Raw genomic sequence first — 21171 nt, forward strand, 5'->3', positions numbered from 1 at the left:
TATAACTGTTGAATAAAATCGCAATGTCTTATTCCATATCGGCTATAATTTTTACAATGTAGAGGGGTGTAGGTATAAAACTTAAGTTAAACGAAAAGAAAGACCTCGTGAAGATCCGCGAACTAGACGCAGAACAGTGAGACGCGACGGCTAGCTCTGGTCCATGAGGTTGGAGTCCACACCGCCGCCCGTGGAGTCCTTCAGTATGGACTCGAAGATGGGCTGGAGGTCGGGGAACGATTTGATTTGCGTAACGAAATCCATTAAATGAGGATTCTTATCTGTAAAAAACGTATATATATCGTAATAATTATCAATACAACTTTTGAAATATTTCTTGTAAAATTGATTTAACCTTAAAAAATAATAACTACAAAAAACGTAAACCAGTTTCACAAAATATTAATATTATCCAATTTAATTTATTTAACATAATATACAGTCCGTTACAATGGCAGGAGGAGTACATAGCTAAATAAGCAACTTTGACCTTTAATTAACATGATATTTGAATTTTTAAGAGTGCTGAATGTGATCATTAATGAATGACCGAGTAACGCTTGGTGAATGAATGATCTCGAGCAACGCATGATAGAATTTATTGTTTTTATAAAAATAAAACAATTATTTAAAATAACTAACTCCAAGCACAAACAAATTCGTAACAATAAATAAATAAATAAGAACTATAGCCGTACCCGCGTCCGGTATCTGCAGCAGCGCGGCGGCGGCCCGCAACGCCGAGCGCTTGAGCTCGTCCTGCTTCTCGTACTCCTGCTTCACGGAGTTTGCCTTCACCTTCATCGTGCACGTTGCGCGCAGCGGCTCCACCAGACTCTCTAGTCCTACAAAGGAACATTGTTTCAACTATACTTTCTAAAAGCATTAGGAGCGCCGTTTGAAGTCAACGGACACATCCGAGTTCTGTTTTTTGTTTTTCATTATATTAATTTGTATGGTATAAGTGCCAAAAAATAAGGTATGCTAGACGATGTGCTCAGGAAAAGCTTAAAAAAGTAAACATGGATACTTTGCATAGGAATGCTAAAACAATAACTCACTCTGTAGGACGACGGTGGGACACAATTGCGCGAGTCTGGCGCACATGAGGTAGGTAAGCATCTTAATGTCGTAGTGGTCACGCAGGCCGTCCTCCACGTGCCGTAGAAACTCGAACACGTCGAGGCGGTCGAGACACGTGCCCAGCAGCGTGTACATGCACTCGAAGGCCGCCTTGCGCAAGTCGAGGCCATCGTCCACCGAGTGCTTGAACGGACCCATTTCTACTTCCCTGATCAACTCTTTCTGTAAAAAGCACGTGGTGTCGTCAGTCGGTCGACGTGGCAATCGAATCGGTAACACGGCAGGCGCGCGTCCTCACCTTGACCTTGGTCTCGGCGTATATGGTGGGCAGCACCTCGGGCAGCAGGTCGCGCACGAGCGACGGCTTGTTGTGCGCGGCCGAGTTGAAGGCCACGAGCGCCACGCGCCGCACGCCCAGCTCGGCGTCGCGCAGCGGCAGCAGCAGCTCCGCCATGCAGGCGCGCAGCAGACCGTCGATCGCCTGCGGCTGACGCCCCACCCGCACTGTCACTATATCTCCGAGCGACCCGTGCACTCGAGGACATTACACTCGAGGACATTTTTTTTTTAAAGAATAATCGCGCGCAACCTTATGTTATATATCGACGTAAAAAACATCTCACCGGTATCATTATATTGATAAATAAAAAAATCGAAAGTTATCTTAAATATAATTGGGTTTTATTTTTAAATAACCTTATTTTACAAATAAATCGAACGAAACCTATAACATGTAAAAGGTACTGTGCATGAACCTACCTACATATGCATGAACAAATAAATTTGGTCGACAGATAAAAAATTACCAAAGACGATAGATACTAATAGAAATAGAAAATATATCACACTCCTTCCGCCTCTCTTTTTTGTAAATATTAAGCAGAACTACGACATCGACTTACTTTTATGGGGAACATTGCGGATAAAAGATAAGTAAATAGTTGTATCAATGTCATAATGGTGATTTTTAACTAACCTGATCCGATATAGTGAATTTGACTGCAGTAACGGCAGTTGTTCTTGTTAGTGGTTCAGGCGATTTCAAAAATTCTTTTAAATGCGGTAGTAAATCTTGAGGTTCCAGCAAGCACAATTTTCCTAAACATTCTGCTACCTAAGAAAGCAAAACATTTGTTATCGATTATCAATATAAATAAAACAAACATAGTAATAAAGGAGTAATTTGTACCCTCGCGATCTGCAGCAACTATATCCAAGGCAGTCAAACAACAATGTATCCATAGAATAATAACTACTATAAAAAATATAACTTATATTAAATAAAAATGTTGAGGTGCGGAGTAACCGAGGCTCGATAGAATCCGTAACAAGTACGTGCGAGACAGTCTTGAACTTCGTGACTGAGATCGTATGGTCATGTATGTGAAAAGGAGACCACCTGAGTACATCGGCAACCACCTGAGGGGCAGTAACGACGAGAGGAGCCAATGCCGCGATCCGTAAACAGCCTGTGAATGTCCCACTGCTGGGATACAGACCTCCTCTCCCTTTTTTGAGGAGAAGGTTTGGAGCTTATTCCGTCACACTTCTCCAGTGCGGGTTGGTAGAATACACATGTGGCAGAATTTCAATGAAATTAGACACATGCAAGTTTCCTCACGATGTTTTCCTTCACCGTAAAGGACGAGATGAATTATAATCACAAATTAAGCACATGAAAATTCAGTAGTGTTTGCTCGGGTTTGAACCCACGATCATCGGTTAAGATTCACGCATTCTTACCACTGGGCCATCTCGGCTTGCCGCGATGTTGGAGTGTTATTAAAAATGATATAATAAGTTGTGAGCTAATAGACGAAGACGTTCAAGACGCCTAAAAGGAAACCGGCCCCGTCACCAAACGGAACAAACGTTAAGAAAAAGAATATAAAAAATATAACTTAGGATAAGTATAGGGTAACTTACTACATTCCGAGATCCTTCCTCTGCACACTGACAGTGCTTTGACAGCTGCACCCATATTTCTGGTATGAACGGCCTCAATGCTTCCACTCCCTCCGGCGTACACGATTCGCAGGCTATAATCTAGTATACATAGGACATAAATAACTCAGTTCGACAAACATACATAAGATAGTCAAATGTTCATATACATAGGTTTTATAGGTTGTATTTTTAAAATTAACAAAATCAGAAGTGGGTACATAGGGCAACAGTTTTGTCTTATTACAATTGGATAAATGCGTAGAAGGAAGTTGAGTTTCTTATATAGACAATATTTGGTCAAATTATATACATGTAAAGAAATAATTGTATTTATATTTATTTAATGTTTGATTAGTTTTGTGTAATAGTTTACATATGATAACAAAAAATTTTTAGAAATGACATATAAAAAAAAGATTTGATTTTTTAAAAAAAAATTATTGAGTAAATAATAAAAAATTGTGAGGAAAAACGGAATAATAAACTTTAAATGTCGTTTCTTTTACAGTGCAACCTCAGGTTTATTTATTATTTATTTTTCATCACAGCTCTATAAACAATTAGACTGCATGCACGGTACTATATTAATGTATATAATGTATGTAAATAATAAAATTTTATGAAACATAAAATCATCAGTAAAAATACAGAGGAGGCCAATATGGGAGGCAGATTAAAATACTGTTACAATCTAGCTTTAAAAATGAGCAGGAGAAAGTCCTCACCTCTCTCAGTGAATGTAAGAGCAGATATTGTCTTTTAGGCTGCGCCTCGATCTCGTTGAGGATGAAGGGCAGGAACTCTGGCAGGTTGCCGACCGCCACCGAGCCCAGCGCGTAGCTCGCTGCAGACTTCACTTCCTCGGACGAAGGCGCGAACGAACTCAGTAACACCTCTTTCAGATTTGGAATTGAGCTGAGATCCCTGTTAAGTATAAACATGTCATAGAAAATTGATACCGTAGTTCAATTAAATTTACGGCAAAAATGTGAAGATTCTCACATCGGGATATCCGCACCAATGTCTGTTTTTTACATTAACTATAAAGAAAGTGTAAATTATTTTACACTTGCTTTCTTGGAGCTCGAATTTGTTTAGAACTCAATGTGGTGATCACTCATCACTAAATCATGTCTAGAATCGATACACAGTTCAGGTTTACCGTTCCATTTTTTCCATTAAAGAGCATTATTCGTTTCAAATGAACGTCACTTTTTTTAACAAAACCTAGTAACAAATGTGAAAAACCCAAGACGAAATAATACAAAAGCTACATACAGATGTCTTCCGATCTCCGCGAGCGCCAGCAGGGCGAACATGTGCTGCGTGTCGGCGTGCGGGTGCGACGCGTCGCTCAGAAACCCGCGCGTGATGTCCAGTGCATCCGAGCCGCCCGACACCACCACCGCCGCCACGCATTTGGCCAGCGAGTGGTAGGCCTGGCGAGGAAGCGTCCGCTGTACTCCAGACTGATAATAATCCTCGCTTTTAATATTTCACCATTTAAAGTCATTTAATTTAAACCACCACCATTTAAAGACATTTAAAGTCGATTTTCTCTCTGCTCTTATTATTTGTAAAATTTATATTAAAACAATTTATATGATAAAATATCAAGATGTGGACAAAAGTCGAGTTCGCAGTCCGAAAACTGATAATTTTAGATAGATTTAGGGATAAAAAAATATTTCTGAGGCACGAGTCGCGATTCTAATAATTCGGGTACGGGTACCTGTTTGATGTGGTGCGGGGTCGCCGCGTGATCCGCGTTGGCGTGCACGGGCGCCACCAGCAGCGCCAGAAGCTCCCGGCGCGAACAGCCCGCCACGTCCGCCGCCACCAGCGCCGACAGCACCCCGACCATCGCCTTCAGCGCGCCACCTGCACGTCAGTCCCATGTGAACTCCGCCCGAGGCGCACGTCACCGCCCCCAAAGCAACAAGCGGTCGAACCCTGCAGCAGCGGCGAGCGCGCGAGCGCCAGGATGTTGGGCGTGAGCGCGGCGCGCGCGTCGGGCGTGAGCGCGGCGGGGCAGCGCACGCACGCGCCGCGCACCAGCGCCAGCGCCGTCTGCGCGCAGTGCAGGTCGGCCTCGCACACCAGCGCCGGCACCTCCATCAGCACCTGCGCGTCACGTCACATTAGGTCCGTGCGCGTCTCTGCGTCGTGCTTCCGCGGCGGGACGTACCTTGCTCAGCAGCTCTATGCTGATGGCGTTGCTGTAGTTCTGAACGAGGGTATCCAACAGAACTAGAGTCGAAAGTTTCAGGGCTCTCTGGTTTTTCCTCAGGAAGGATCCGAGTATGGGCACGGCGTCCGACTAGAAAAAGGATTACTTCGTATAGAGAGTGACTCGATTCTGCTCCGGTTGTATATATTGCCATAGCTTGTGAGGAAATTAAATTACCAAAATTGGTCGCAAGTCGATGCGCAGAGGAGAGGAAGCAATTTTAGTGAGAGCCTTCACAGTAGTCAAACGAGTAATTTCGTTACGTAGTCTTTCTAAAAATATCGGCAGGCAAACTGGGAGCTCATTCTGAAACAAAATATACTCATTTATCAAAATAGACTAAATGCTTTTATATCCAATAAAAGACAGCAATCAATCAATCAATATCATCAATATATCAAATCAAATCAATAATCTAAGACTAAAATTAAAACTGTGTACAAACATTTTTTTTTAATCTAATTATTATTTATTAAGTTTTACAAACATGTATTATTTCTGAAGATCATACAATAATTACTCGTACATCAATTTCAATATTGTTTAAGTGTCCTCCTTGCCTATAACGACCCCCAGATGTACCTCTAAGTAATCTCCGAAGTGACAGATGAGCTGCCCGCAGGCGGCGATGGCGCGCTCCTTGACCTCCTGGTCCATGTCGGTGGCGCGCAGACGCACCAGTGTGCACTCGTACATGGCGGGCACGAAGCGCTGCAGCTCTTCCGCCGGAGCCGCGTCCGCTCCACCCGCCTCCAGCGACTCTGGTGGACAGAGACAATGACTTTGACTAACTAAAAAGCAACTTGCTTATATTCTATGCTATAAAGCTCGCCCGGCATCATATTCAAATTCTTATACATCAAAAATATTCTGTTTTTTTTTTCTTTAAATAACTTGTAATCAAAATAATTGTTATCAAAACAAATATGTCTGAAATAATTAATAAATTTATTTGATATATAAAATGATAAATCAAAAAAAATTAAAAAAAAGTTGTAAAGCGAATTTAAATTTTCTATGCCAATGTCACGTCCTAAAATAAAAATAGAATGTAAAACGATACATTATTGTATTTTTAACTTCTCGATTACGAGTTTGACTAGGAACAGAACTAGCATACTCACCGAGTGGGCGCATGACTTTGACGAGCGTCTGCAGCACGCGCAGCGCCTCTGCGGTGACCTTGTAGAACGGGTCGTGCACGCAGGCCAGCACGGCGGGCAGCAGCGCCGCCACGTGCGGCCGCATGGCGGGCGCGTCGTGCCCGCGCACCAGCCACACCACGAACACCAGCGTCTCTATCTTCATGGACGACGCCGTGCCCTTGTCACTGTACAACGAGGTTTAATTAGTTCATCTATCCATCCTGTTCTCCCGTACTGGTTATCTAATCTCATTTTTTACAATTCATTGATTATTATTAAGAAAATCACATCTGTATCTGTGCAGTAAAATCACATATTTTATTGAAGTAATCCATTTTAATAAAGTAAAAAGCGAAATTAGTTGTTGTTAACATCAACGAAAGTGTTTCAACACGTAAGGACATGCGACGTACGTGAGCGGCGGCGTGAGGGCGCGGATGACGCGCGAGGCGTGGTCGGCGAGGCAGCCCGGCGCCGCCGTGAGCAGCTCGCGCAGCAGCGCCAGCGCACACGAGCGCGCGCGCACGCTGCGCCCGCGGATCACGCGCAGCGCGCCGCGCACCAGGCCCGGCACCTGCGGGAAGGCGGACGCTCGACTCACTTCAGGAAGAACATTCACTGTCTTGACGACGTAAGCTTCGAACGGACACCGCGTGGCTTATTTGTCCTGAGCATTTTCAGTGTTTTAACAGAGGGACATTTTTTTATTTCATTTTGTTCCAACATGAAGTGGCTCGTCACCATCGGGCAAACAATTGATAGAAACAGAAATCATAACATGACATCAAGCCCCACTGTCCAACCCTGTCGAGCCCAGTGTAGGGCTCGCGAGACGCACCCGCTGCAGCAGCAGCGCCTGCGGCGAGTCGTGCGCGTGCGCGAGGGCGAGCTGCAGCGCGGGCGGCGGGCGCGTGGCGCGCAGCAGCGCCGTGTACGCGCTCAGGATGTCGCACTTCACGTTCTCCTCGCGCTCTGCGACACGGACACACGCACGGTCAGACCGACACTGTTTTCTCGTCGCTATACTTAACACATACCATATTATTTTTATTTGATGTAATGAAGAATACCAAAATAAAGTAATGTTAATGAATTAACTAAGGATCTTAAAAATACCCAAATCCTTTACAATTTCTCTTCAAAAACAAATATTTTATTTCAAATGAAAAAAATACTATTATAAATATCCTATAGCTTAATTTACAAGCTTGAGTAAAAAAAATACCTTTGAATCTCGCAATTAACGCTGGGGATACATTTTGATACATTTCAGCTAATAACTCATGGCGCGTTGCAATAACTGACTCGAGACATTTAGCAGCTGCACGTCTGACCTAAGAACGACATAATATACTATACAGGAATAAGAAAGAGATAGCAATATTGTTAGTTATATCATTCTTCTTTAAAACAATAACGTGTTACATAAACCACGATAAGTAAGGAATAAAGCATGGAAAAAAATTAACATACCTTCCACGACATGTCGTCATCATCAGAATATTCTTCAGAGTCAGACTCCGGTTCCGCATCAGGCTCGAAAGATTCATCCTCCATCTCTTCGTCCTCCCCTCCCCCGCCCTCTTCATCATCCTCATAGTTATAATTAGGATCGTACGTGATCATCTTTAAGCACAGGTCAATAATCTAGAAAAATAAATTCATGTTTGAATGTCAGTCTATATATTCCATTCGCGCGATAAGAAAAAAGTGAGAAGTGCAACTGCAGCGTATATTCACTTATCTCCTCTTAATATCTTCTCTTTCTATTAATAATGATCTACTATCCCGTTTATTAAAATCGAATGCAAGCTCGTGCAGTATTTCACAAAGTGTGCTACGTTTGAGAGACGGACTATCTTCGTCAGATTCACAAAGTGTCATAATTTGATGTAATATGGGGATAGTCGTTATTTAAATATAGTTGACTGCCTCGTTGGTCTAGTGGCTTGATGTAAGGCCGCAGACCCGGAGGTCCTGGGGTCAATTCCCAGGTCGGGCCAATAAAAAGTTATTGGGTTTTTCTGTCAGAAAATTCACAGTAGCATCCCAGAGTCTGGAAGTTGGAAGTGTGTACACTCCCGTGCCTCGGAAAGCACGTAAAGCCGTTGGTCCTGAACTCGTGTCGGATTGCCGTCCCATCGGATTATGAGAGTGAGAGAAGAGATAGTGCGTCTGTGTTTGCGCACGCACTTGTGCACTATAATATCTCCTGCGCAGTTGGCTAATCTCTCTTGAAATTGGCCGCCGTGGCCGAAATCGGTCTGGAGGAAATTATTATTATTATAGTGAATGGACTTTTCTCCGTATCACACATTTGTCTTATTCAGTCAATTGTGGATGGCCGAGCTCATTTTTCACGGGCGATTTTAGTGTGTTGGTTGCTTTTTTCTTTCCCTTACAATTTTATAAACTGTATTTTCGGACACACCGCACGCATTTAATGTTTTTAATACTGTGCTCTCCACAGTCTGCAGTGCTAAGCCGGCGGACTATGATGACTCACTATTTTCTAAACGCGAATGAACTATAATATCAAGTATACTTATTATTAATGTAGCTATATATATACATATATTTTTCATTACAATTATGTAATCTGTACATACTATACTTTTTACACAAAAATCGTGGAACTCGACTAATATAATATAGTAATAATTAAGCTTGCATAAACAAATATTTGTTTATAAAAAAGTGTTCAATAAATAAAATTGTTATTAGTTAATAAAATAAGAAACATTACAATTTATCATGGGCAGTTTTTCCTAATTAAGAATATGGATAAAATAAAATATATCATTTATACAAATATGACAATAACAATAATATATAAATAGAGAAATCATCCATCAAAAAACATCCCTGTTGGATAATTTACAAAGTGTTTTTTTTTTTACTTTTGTAAATGTAATCATCATTTGCCCTTATTCTATTTATTAGGAGTTAATGCAGTTTATTATGTAATACTGGTAGAAAAAGTACTTGTAGTCTAAGCGGCGACCACATAAAAGGGTGGTCATAAAATATATGTACAAAAATGCATTCTATTAGCTTTTGGATTTAGATAAATAATAAAACTTTGGTCTGGCGGTCTATAACTTGACAATTTTTTTAAATTTTGGTCAAGGTACCGGACCAATTTTATTCAAGAGGAATAAAAAACAAAAACCTTGTATAGAAAATTTATCATAGCAATTGAAAGAGTATTTTTTTACTTATATTTTATAACCATCCTTTTATGCGGTCACCGCTCAGACTATTGGCAGACTTTTCTGACTGGCCTGAATGCTTTTGTTAGGTTTCGGTTTCATAGATAGGTTCTTTTCACACCATATGTGTTTTTGAGGTGCTTAGATGCTCTTAATAAAAATCCTTTAGTCGCTCTAATGAATTAAAAAGGTATGAATTCTAATCTGCCAGAATAACACAGCATTATATAAATTTAATAATTATAGTTCCAAAGTCAAGTGAAATACATACATGACAAAGGTTTTATAAATTATTTTTTAGACATACATAATAGACTTTAGCTATTTTTTTTATTTGTGATTAATTGTGATACCTGGGATAACTTATTAAGATAACTATAGTTTACATATGATATGAAAAAAAATTAAGCTCTAAACGAGATAAAATAAGAATGATTTTTATAATAAAAAACTTACTGTTGGAATATGAGGCTGAACTTCTTTTGGGCACTTAAGTACAAATGCCTCCAATGCCTGTAAGCAGTGTTCACGTAATTCTTCATCTGCATCTGTTGAATGGTTTAAGACTTGTGGTGCAACTCTCCACAACTGTTCACCAAATCTATGACCCGCCTGACGACTAAAACAAAACAATAAATAGTACATTTCTTAGATAACTTTATAAAGAAAAATTATAGTATTTATGGCTTACCAAATAGATGCAATGCATTGTATATGGGTACGACAAACACTGGAAGATGTCGATGAACTTAAGCCTTCCAACAAATGATCTATGAGTTTGTTGTAGAGAGATGCATTGCATGACATGACCAAATGCGACAAAGCCACAATTGTGCGTTTCCGTACAGCCTAGAAAGAGATAGTACTTTAGTGTTTGTTAATCAATAATTTAAAACCTTTGTTTACTATTATCTAAGCCATTAATATAATTGTGACTAATTTAAATTCTGATTAACAAAAATCATATTGATATTGAAATAGTATTTTAAAATCTTTTTGATTAACCTGACGTGGAGAAGCAAGCTGAGGAAGCAGAGAATTCAACAGCATTGGATGAAAAGATATCAATAATCCTCCGAATCTGCTAAGTAAATCAGCTAAAATATCCAAAGCCTCTAATTGCACAGACACATCTTCTTGCTGAAATTATTAAGTACATATTATTAATATAATTTAGATATTATATGTTATAACTATATATTAAAACAAAAAGTATGTTAAAACTACTATTCATACAAACCAAAATTTACAAATAGAACACAATTTGAAAATAGAAAAAGTTTAAAGTCTATAGAGGCTTAGCTTCTAAGTGTTGTGCAATAAAAATATCATGTAATTACTAAATAATTGTACAAACCTTCTCGATAGCACTGCTTAGCCTTCCAGTTATTTTTTTACAAACATTCGCAGCAAGAGTATTTGAACCTAGGGGTAGTTCTGATATAACTGTTTTTAAGCCAATGCTACTTATATCCCTTAATTGTTCTGTGTCTGACAGCATGTTTGCACAGAGAGTTTCTACTATTCCTTCCACTTGATATTCTTTGACTTTATTTACCAAAGGACCAAGACTGAAAATAAGAGGATTATCATAATTAAGATAACATGAACATTTAATACAGATTAATTATATACAAATATAATCTTCAATAAGAATCGTTTTAAAAAGAATACCATTTTACTGCTAGATTTTGAACCTCTCCATTTTTATCTTCAAGTAAACGAAGAAGCATTTTAACAACTTTTCTTTCTGAATCATCATCAAGTTTTATGCTGTCTTTTTGTAATTCAGTCATCAGATCATTTGTGGCCATAAATCTGAAGTCTTTGTCGTTAGATGTCATCTACAAATAAAATTTTATTTTTCTCAAAATATTGTAAGATTTACATGTAATGTCGAACTCAATATTTAGATATATATAATAAAATTTAATAATAGGTGCCGGGTACCTTTTCGAGAAGATTTGCGATTTGATAGGATACACTAGCCATTTTGATATAATTCAAGTTTTTACTACGATGACACTTGAACTCCGAAAAGGAAAAAACATGTGAAAAACTATTTTCTATGAATTAGAATACAAATTAAAGACATTTGAATAGATCCAAAAAACAACCTATTCCTATTGCCAGCGAAATAATCGAAAAATAATGCTCCCAAATCTGTACATACGATTTTTTTTACATTAACTGGCTTTGGTATGCTTTTATACAGCCACGACAGAAGCTATTAAAATTATAGTAAATGATTAACATTCAACCTAATTAAACAGAAAATAAAACATATACATTAAGAATAATATATACAATGATATTTCTAATTCCTTTAAGAACTTATCAATCAAGAAGAATTCAAGAAGAGAATTTTTGATCTTGTAATATATTATACTATAATTATGACTATTTCTGTGGCAAAATTGACAGAAAATAATATGTATTACATTTTTTATCCTTGTTTTTTATTTTTGTTTTTTAATTGTTTGTATTGTTAAATCTTTAATCGCAATTAATTGTTATTTCATAACATTACTACATGTTTCATATTTATTCACCGATAAATCGGTAAATACGCTGTAAACTATTAATGATTCATACTATATGTATACCGTATTCTGGCAAATTAAGGAATTACTATATCATATTGTATGTTAACCGTTTACGTACAAAGTATAAAAAAGTATTATTAATGTTAAGGTTCGAAGTTCTTGAATTGCATATTAAATCAAAAAATTTTTTTACGAACTAGAGCAATTTTTTTCCTTAGCATTTTATGGATATATTTCTCCTTTCTCACTTCGTCATATATAGTGTGTAAGAATTCATTTCCATAAATTGGTAATATAAAAATATTTTAACCCTACGACTTTTACCTCAAGTATCCACCACTAACCATCATGTTGGCTTTCAGAATTCAGATCAAAACTTTGTTTTTTATTTGTATCTGGCAACATTAACGAGTGTTTTTTTTAAGGTTATCTAAGTATTTTGATGTTTAGTGGCTTAATTTTAAAAGTTGTAAAATTGACTTATTTAATTTACTTATCTATAAATAGTAGTTATTTTAAAGGTTAAATTTTAATGTAGAAAATGGATTTATTTATTATTAACAGGTACGATTTACTGATCAATTTATAGTTATAATAAGGTTAAAACAGCATTTGGTACAATGTAATTGGTAAGTCTTGAAGGCATTGAAAATATATTTAATTTAAGAATATATTTTTTTATATAGATATACAGGTTCTAATGAAGAATCAGAACTTTTAGATCAGGAAACATTACATTTACAAAGATTGAAACAGAAAATTGAAGAAAGGAAAAGAAAAAGTATTTTAAATAAAAAGATACCAGAAACTATAACTTTAAAAGAAGAAGATGTATCAACTAAATCAGATAGTATTGAAATAAATAGCACCCACAACGAAAAAGAAGATCTAGAAAATAAAAATGAAAAAGACGAAGCATTGCCCAGTGATATACCATCAAAACTTAGCAAAACAGATAAACACAAAAATGAATTTCAAATTTTAGGAAATACTGACTTCGAAAAGAAAACTAAAGTAAGTTTAATTTTGTAACAATGTAGGTAAGAATTTCAACATAAAAGGAAGTATAATTTTATTTAAAACCATTTTTTATTCATAGATCGAAAGAGTTCTACCATACTGGCTTTCTCATGCATATAGTGTATCTAAAGACTTACAAACGTTAACATGTTCTATAGAAAAACAGAAGTGGCTTGATAATACTCTTAAGACTACATTAATGAAAGAAGGTTTAAAACATTTGTTTCCTGTTCAAGAACAAGTCATTCCTTTTATAATAAATGAACATAAACTACCAGAGCCCTTCAGACCTCATGATATATGTGTCTCTGCTCCAACGGGTAGTGGGAAAACCCTATCATTTGTTTTACCAATAATCCAAGTAAGTTTTTTAAAGAATGGTGTATATTATATTTTATAATGTCCACAGATAACATTTAAAAAAAATCTACTTATTTTTAACATTGTAGGTTTTAATGAATCAACTTGGTCATCATATAAGAGCTTTAGTTGTATTACCTGTGCAAGAACTTGCAGCCCAAGTAGCTAAAGTCTTTAAAAAATATAGTACTAATACTGGACTGAGAGTGGCTCTATTAAGTGGATCTACCCCTTTACATAAAGAGCAACAACAAATAATGAGATATAGTAAGTACTATTTTCTTATACAAACTATCTATTTTATGAATAATTTAAAAAACTCATGATATCTTAATTTTTGCAGCCGAAACATTAGGATGGATTAGTGAAACTGATATTATAGTATGCACGGCTGGCAGATTAGTGGAACATTTACAAAACACTGAAGGATTTTCATTAAAACATTTAAAGTTTCTTGTTATTGATGAAGCAGATAGAATTATGGATAATGTTCAAAATGATTGGCTTTATCACATGGATAAGCATATTAAAATAGAAAGTGATATTTCCAATAAAATCCCCCATTTAAATTGGAACAATATAACTTCACCAAAATCATCAATACATAAGCTTTTATTTTCTGCAACACTGTCTCCAGATCCTGAATTATTGGAACAATGGGGGTTGTATCAGCCAAAACTTTTCTCGTCCGCTCCAATAAATGATTTTACAGATGAGAATACCATTAAAAAATATACAACACCAGATGAATTAGAAGAACAGTACATCATCTGTACAGCCGAAGAAAAACCACTAATTTTGTATCATTTCCTTTTGAACCAAAAATGGGACAAAACTTTATGTTTTACAAATTCTTCACAGTCGGCACATAGATTAACTGTTCTTTTAGATATTTGGGGTAAAGGAAATCTAAAAGTGGCAGAGTTATCAGCGGCATTAGACAGGACGCACAGAGAACAAGTTTTAAAAAAATTCAAACAATCTGAAATTGATGTGTATGTACTATGTATATTCTTCTTCAGTCATACATAATAATTGCATTTTATTCACTAAATATTTGATACTAATGTTGTTTTTTCAGGATTATCAGTACTGATGCTTTAGCTCGAGGGATAGACATTCCAGACTGTAATTATGTTATATCATATGACCCTCCAAGAAATATTAAGACTTATGTGCATAGAATAGGCCGTACAGGACGTGCTGGACGCAAAGGAAATGCTTGTACTATTTTACTTCACAATCAATTGCATATGTTTAAGGTCAATATTTTATAAAAAAAAATTTTATTGTCATCATAAAACAATGTGTGCCGTTCGAAAAATCACTAAAACTTGGTTACAATATGTGTAAAGTAACACACTACAACTCACTGCTGATATAAGACTTAATAATACTCCTCTTTAAGGGGAAGCTTTCGAATGTTTTCTACCATGGTATTCCAAAAACACCCTACTTGTTGGATATTTCAATATAAAATGTCGATTTGATTGTACTCGTAGATTGCATTGTATTGCATTGTATTTTTTTTGTCTCTTTCTGTTGTCTTTTTTACACGCATACTCTAACATTTGTACTATTTTTAAGTGGAAACTTTATTGGTTTATGATTTAGTAATAATTCCTTAATTCTATGTAATAACACACTGTATGTTTCCCAAATATAAATAAAATAAAAATTTTTAATGTTTTACAGGAAATTTTGCAATCTGGAGGAAAAAATGAAATCCCCAAATTGGAGGTAAATAAAGAAATTTTAAACCAACTTTTCGAAGGCTACGAAAATGCTATTCGAGACACGAAGCAATCAATTAACAATGAAATTTCATCAAAAGTAAAGAAATCCATCGAATTGAAAAGAGCAGCTAAACCTAAGTCACGCAAAAGGAAACATAATGAAAATAAAATAACGAATGTGTGACTAGGATAATCTATAAATTTATTGATGCATATAATATTGTTTTATTTATAACTAGTTTTCGCCTGCGACTTCGCTAGCGCGATAGGAGGAGGGGAGGGCTTCGATATCTAGTATAAGAGAGGGGTCTTGTAAATAAAAACGTACTACGTAAATATAAACATATATATATATATTTATATTTACAACATGTAATATAGAGAATATAAGATATCAATAAAAATGGTTTTAACAAATAAACTATGTTAAAAAATAATATATGTTAACTACGAAATGAGTAGGTAATTAAACATTTTAATATAATTTTATAAAAAATATTTAATAAAATACTACTACAAAATAATATTCCAAAAATATATGTACGACACTAATATTTGTTCATATTGTAATACAGTAGTTATAAAATAAGTTGATGAGTTATTTCTAACAATTCCAATGAAATAAATAAGCTCACAAGACCAAAACAAAATGTTAACAACACTACGTAATATTAAAATTTATGATTATTTTTATATATGATTATATTCATAGCTATTTATGTACAAATGGACGTCAAGATTTTCAGACCGAATGATTACTTATTTTATACAGTTTCGAGTTTCACAAGTGTATCCGCACTCGAAATTGACTATTTTAGTGGGATGGCCAAAATTTTTTATTGAAGATATGTAACAACTATATGATTGATAAATAATGAGTATTTTATAATGTCCATGGCTTAACCGCATATATATGTATATACATTGCGTACCTACTTATGGTTCCCTGCATGTATCTAATTTCATTAAATTATGCCACATGTGTATTCTACCAACCTGCATTGGAGCAGCGTGGTGGAATAAGCTCCAAACCTTCTCCTCAAAAGGGAGAGGAGGCCTTAGCCCAGCAGTGGCATTAACAGGCTGTTACTGTACTGTTATGGTTTGTAGTGGAGTAGATTAGGTAGATCTACCTTATTTCAACTTGTAACCTCCGTTGCTGTCATAGTACTCCCTACAATCCTTTTTATTGCAAATAAATGGAATAAGCGAATGATGACAATAAATAAGAACTGGACAACTTAATTCAGTACCTATATTAATAGCACTAATAATATAAACATGGTTGACTAGTTTACAAAAAATAAGTAAGAAACTGTATTTGCTTAAAAACCTCTGTTTTTAAGTAGCACACTGGTAGAAATTTTCGATGTATGTAAGTAATATGAATTAATTCACGATCGCGATTTCCCTGTCACCTGAGGAGCACTACTTTAACTACATAATATAAATTTGTTAAAGGCACATCAATAATATTTTGGTATGCCAGATAAATTTAATCAAAATTATATTAATTTGACAAGAATTGGGCAATATAAACATTACTTTAAAATAATTGAAGCCATGAGTTTAAGTAATTTGCAGTTTAACATTATTGAGTTGATTACTAATTATTCGTATTCATAGGCCATTCATGCATTACTTTTAGCTCTAAAAGTTTTAAAATGCGAAACCCGGAGGTACCATGATGTATAAAGTTACTTAAATTTTTCATTGACATAGCAAATTCAAAAAGCTTTAAAATGCTATATAACACCTTCAATGCCTAATGCCTATAATTGTTTCTTAGTTGGCCATTTCAAAGAATTGTAGAAAGGAATATTAATAGTAAGATATTTTGTATTTTATTTTTAATGTATAATCTCATTTCAACTAGTATTAAAATTGAAGATGTTGTAAATGTAAGCTAAATTTATATAATGAAAAACATCATACTGTCTTTACTATAACATAGTGTAGGACAAGCAAAGATATAAATACTGATAATAATTTTAGTTTTTTTTTTTTAAAGTATGTTTAGATAGAACACTAATTATTATATAGAATACTAAAACATAGAACATAATGGTATTTGTATACTCGAGGTTTCAAATTGTATTATAATTTTTAATATACTCAATTATGTTCTAAACATATTTAAAAAATATTAGCCCGAGTTTATAACTTAAAATGTCTTCAATGTTGTTTCTCACTTTACTGTATATTTTTAATTATAGAAATATGTTATATTTCTTAAAGCGACACACTACACAAATACTCATATCACAATGTAAAAAACATGTTATTCATTTATATAAAAATAGGAATACTATGTATCAACTATCACTTGTTGGAGGCAATAGTTTTCTAAAAAATACTTGGTGGGATGAATGCAACTGTTACAGATACAGAAACAATTAAAATTTAATAAGGTCTTCACTAGCTTTATCTTGAATAATGTCTGTACTATGATAAACATTGTTCTTATCCACACTACTGGTATCTACAGGTTTTGGTGACATTTTTCTTTTTGGTGGTACTGGTACATCTAAAATTCCCATTTGTCCTAAATTTTTACCTTTATCTGTAAACAACTTAACTTCTTTGTTTAATTCAATGTGTCTGGTTCCTGGTGACAACTTCTTTCGCACCGGGGGACTTGGAGCTGCACGAGAAAATGCAGGACGATTGTCAAAAATTGATATATCAATAGGATTTAAATTATCAGCTAAGATTGATGATGTTTTACTTTTTTCTAGAGTATAACTTTGGTCCACCTTGGCCTCTTCCTGTTTGGACTCACTTACATAAAAAGTGGTTTTATTCATATACTCTGCATGTAAATGTTTATATGCTTGTACATCAGATTTACTTCGTTCAAGTGTGAAGGCACCATTGGTATGAAGATGACAACTAAATGAAGTAGTGTTCAATGTACAAGCAGGAACAGTTGAAAATGGTTCAGCCGGAGCCCATAAACAAGCACCATCATTTCTTGGCACTAACAAAAGAGGATCCTGAAAATATTTTTCAGTTGATATTGGCATAGCTAATATTTTCATCACAGATGCTACTTGAAAATACCACTTATGATTTGACAAGATTTTTTTTATTTATTTCTTTATTATTTGACAATATACAATTTATTTAAGTTTTTATATAAAAATAGTTAATTTTTGCATTATAATTTAAATATTTTAGATCATTCTCTCCGGTAGCTCACTGGATTTTTTAAGGGACTTTCATCACTATTGAAATATAAAAACATGGAACAAACATGTAATTTACCTTGCCAGTAATAGAAAATATTTTCGATTGCAGAGTATGAAGTCGATTTCTTAAATACTCATAAGAACATTGGCGTAGCTTCATAACCCATTGAACTACATTATCTTCACTACGAGCAGCAAATATATGTTTTTTTTCTGGCTCATCTCTGTAAAGATTTGAATATAAGTTAATTGCATAAGCTATATGTTTTCTGTTACAGGCTAGAAACATAAATAGTACCCAAAATTATTTTTATACTTACATAAATGATATAGAAAATGAAAATGATATACTTTGTCCATGTTCCATTTGTATTGAAGAGTTTTCTAAAACAAACATTCCAGCAGGATTTCTAGTATCGAACTTTCCCATTTCACTTATTTTAAAATAAAACAAAAAATTGTTAATAAGTCGAAACCACCTCTCCTTAAAAACTGAAATTAACATTTAACATGTTTAACATTTACAATGTAATAAATACATATAAATATTCCTTTTTAAGCCACAAAATTTACAACAGAGTAGTAAGAAATGCAATTTATTGAATGTATAATTAACATTTTTCAACATTAAGCAAAGTAAATTTGAAAAACACAAGCTTGATTTTAAAATATTTTTTAACACTAATGAGAAAGTATTTTAACAGTGACAAGCTATTTCATTAGCTCTTTATTATTCCAGTTAGCTCTTTCTTATGTCTATTTTTCTTACCTGCTTGATTTCGGTAACTTCCATTTGAAACCTTTTTGTAGTTTAATCTTCCTTCTAACACACAAGGTTTATCGCTCAGAAGAGCAAGTTCACGTATATTGCATTTCATTGGTGCAAGAGTCAAAACGCTATACTATGACTCTCCAAAAACAAGTTAAATCGTCAATAACATAAGGCGTTATGGTATTTTCTAATGTAATTTAATAATAATCGAATGATTAGAATGCCAACGCAGTTTTGAATGACACTGCAATATTATAAAATTAAATTATAACTAAATTCATACAACTTTACAAGGTTCCAAATGTTCTATATTTATTTTAACCTTGATTCTTGAATACTTGATTATACTTTGGCTTTTGGTAGTTGGGCGATGCTAATTGTCAAATGCTGTCAGACTCACATCACAATAGGTAGGTAAATAAAAACTCAAAGATCCTATCGTACAAGGAACATCTCTTCAGTATCATACAGTCGTGTAATTGTATATGTGTCGAATTCGGATACTCTTATTTGTTTATTTAGAAGCATGACATCAGTAATAAAATTACAAATTAAAAGTTTATAAATATATAGGCAAAAGTTGCCATACTTATAGGTAACCGACATGCAAAAATGATACTAAGCATCTAAAATAATAATAAAAGAAAAAATTAAAATTTAAAACAATTTGGAAGTATAAATAAAATAAAAGTGGTATTAGTATTACAACATAACAACACTTATATTTACTTACTCTTTTTTATTATATGTTTTCTTGCTTGTGTTTTTCGTTGTTCGTTCATTTTATATGTATTATTTTTATTCTTTAGTTAAGATTAAAGCATAAAATTATTATATATTTAAACATACAACATACTTTAGTATTATGCAGTAGCACATTGTAAGTTGACATGAATCATAATCGGTTTTTTTTACGGCTATTAAAATTCAGACTCGTTTGTTGTCAAACCGTAATAACAATAATTTTCACCTGACTACGGAGCGTGTATGTAAGTAGTGAAATGTATGAGACGTAAAAAAAATATGCATGTGTACTGAGATCTTGAACCCCTTTTTTAGATAAGTGTGCCTTTATACATCTTTGTATGATTATTTTTCATGTTACACTAAAAATAATAAACAAACAACTAAGATGCAATCTGCACTGCCGTAAACAGAGTTCAATTAACACATTCGCATCCTCATACGCTATGCCGTCATACATTGTGTTAGTGAACCCTCTAGGACGGTTCTCGGCAATACATATAATAATAGCCTTGAGCCCACGTCGTGGGTTGTTGGTATACGGTAACTAGTCGAGATAAAAAACGCTTGAATATAGTTAAATGTGATATTTTTCGGATGGTTTAGCTATAAGCAGTATTTTTAGAGGCGTTCACGTGTTTAGTGGTAGTGATAACTTGCATTCAATGAAAAATGAGTAAGTAAACAAAAAAATATTTCACTCGCTGCGATCCTGTAACAGTAGAATAAATTCTTCGAAGGGATATCATTCCAACGAAATAGAAAATGATTCTCAAATTTGTGATTTTATTTTGTTTTCTACTTATTCTAAATTTCATAATTTTCATTACTTAGGCATGTTTAGAAACTAAATAAAATTTTAAAATGACAGTTTTTTTAATTTTAGATCAAAATTTTATTTATTATATTAATTTTATTTATTATATTAATATATATTAATGATTAATAAATATGATACGTTCTAAAACATTCAAGCAAAGTCCCGGCTTTCCGTCGCATTGGTCGCATAGAGGAGCGAACGAACTCTTTTTTTTTCCGTGCACCAACATTTGTGCATCTCTTTCGTTTAGTTCGCCCATCAGCGCCTCTAGGCAAATGCTCAGGCAAATGAAGCCTTGCTTGTATTGGCAAATCAAATCCTAACTCTTCATGAGCTACAAGACTATGCTGAGTTTAAAGTCATAA

At 34.7% G+C, this 21171-nt stretch overlaps 3 protein-coding genes across 5 annotated transcripts; 1 reads left to right on the forward strand and 2 right to left on the reverse strand.

Annotated features, from left to right (window-relative positions):
- Positions 1-26: 26 nt before the first annotated feature.
- Positions 27-11793, reverse strand: LOC126781008 (cullin-associated NEDD8-dissociated protein 1). 2 transcript variants are annotated; one of them, XM_050505764.1, is made up of 24 exons: positions 11568-11793; positions 11292-11461; positions 10975-11188; positions 10623-10757; positions 10309-10466; positions 10074-10236; positions 7879-8052; positions 7631-7739; positions 7244-7377; positions 6819-6979; positions 6385-6590; positions 5843-6021; positions 5438-5566; positions 5219-5350; positions 4983-5154; positions 4763-4911; positions 4309-4469; positions 3756-3954; positions 3010-3129; positions 2060-2197; positions 1382-1570; positions 1062-1305; positions 699-845; positions 27-281 (listed from the first exon to the last, which is right to left on the reverse strand). In XM_050505764.1, the coding sequence occupies exons 1-24, from the start codon at positions 11607-11609 to the stop codon at positions 151-153; spliced, it is 3756 nt and encodes a 1251-aa protein (XP_050361721.1). In that variant the 5' UTR covers positions 11610-11793; the 3' UTR covers positions 27-150. The 2 variants fall into 2 exon arrangements, with proteins under 2 accessions (XP_050361721.1, XP_050361713.1); XM_050505756.1 differs by having other exon boundaries at positions 4309-4499.
- Positions 11794-12582: 789 nt separating this feature from the next.
- LOC126771600 (probable ATP-dependent RNA helicase Dbp73D) lies at positions 12583-15497 on the forward strand. Its single transcript, XM_050491582.1, has 7 exons — positions 12583-12727; positions 12850-13177; positions 13263-13544; positions 13633-13810; positions 13887-14538; positions 14625-14805; positions 15239-15497. Exons 1-7 carry the CDS (start codon positions 12705-12707, stop codon positions 15461-15463), a joined length of 1869 nt encoding a protein of 622 aa, XP_050347539.1. The 5' UTR covers positions 12583-12704; the 3' UTR covers positions 15464-15497.
- A 1839-nt stretch (positions 15498-17336) lies between these two features.
- On the reverse strand, positions 17337-19736 carry LOC126771564 (uncharacterized). Of its 2 annotated transcripts, XM_050491494.1 has the most exons (5): positions 19565-19736; positions 19240-19486; positions 18791-18962; positions 18547-18694; positions 17337-18275 (listed from the first exon to the last, which is right to left on the reverse strand). In XM_050491494.1, the coding sequence occupies exons 2-5, from the start codon at positions 19346-19348 to the stop codon at positions 17676-17678; spliced, it is 1029 nt and encodes a 342-aa protein (XP_050347451.1). In that variant the 5' UTR covers positions 19349-19486; positions 19565-19736; the 3' UTR covers positions 17337-17675. The 2 variants fall into 2 exon arrangements, with proteins under 2 accessions (XP_050347451.1, XP_050347461.1); XM_050491504.1 differs by lacking the exon at positions 19565-19736 and having other exon boundaries at positions 19240-19541.
- Positions 19737-21171: the final 1435 nt, after the last annotated feature.

Source organism: Nymphalis io, chromosome 1 (assembly GCF_905147045.1).
Source record: "Nymphalis io chromosome 1, ilAglIoxx1.1, whole genome shotgun sequence".
NCBI classification, from domain to species: Eukaryota; Metazoa; Arthropoda; class Insecta; order Lepidoptera; family Nymphalidae; genus Nymphalis; species Nymphalis io.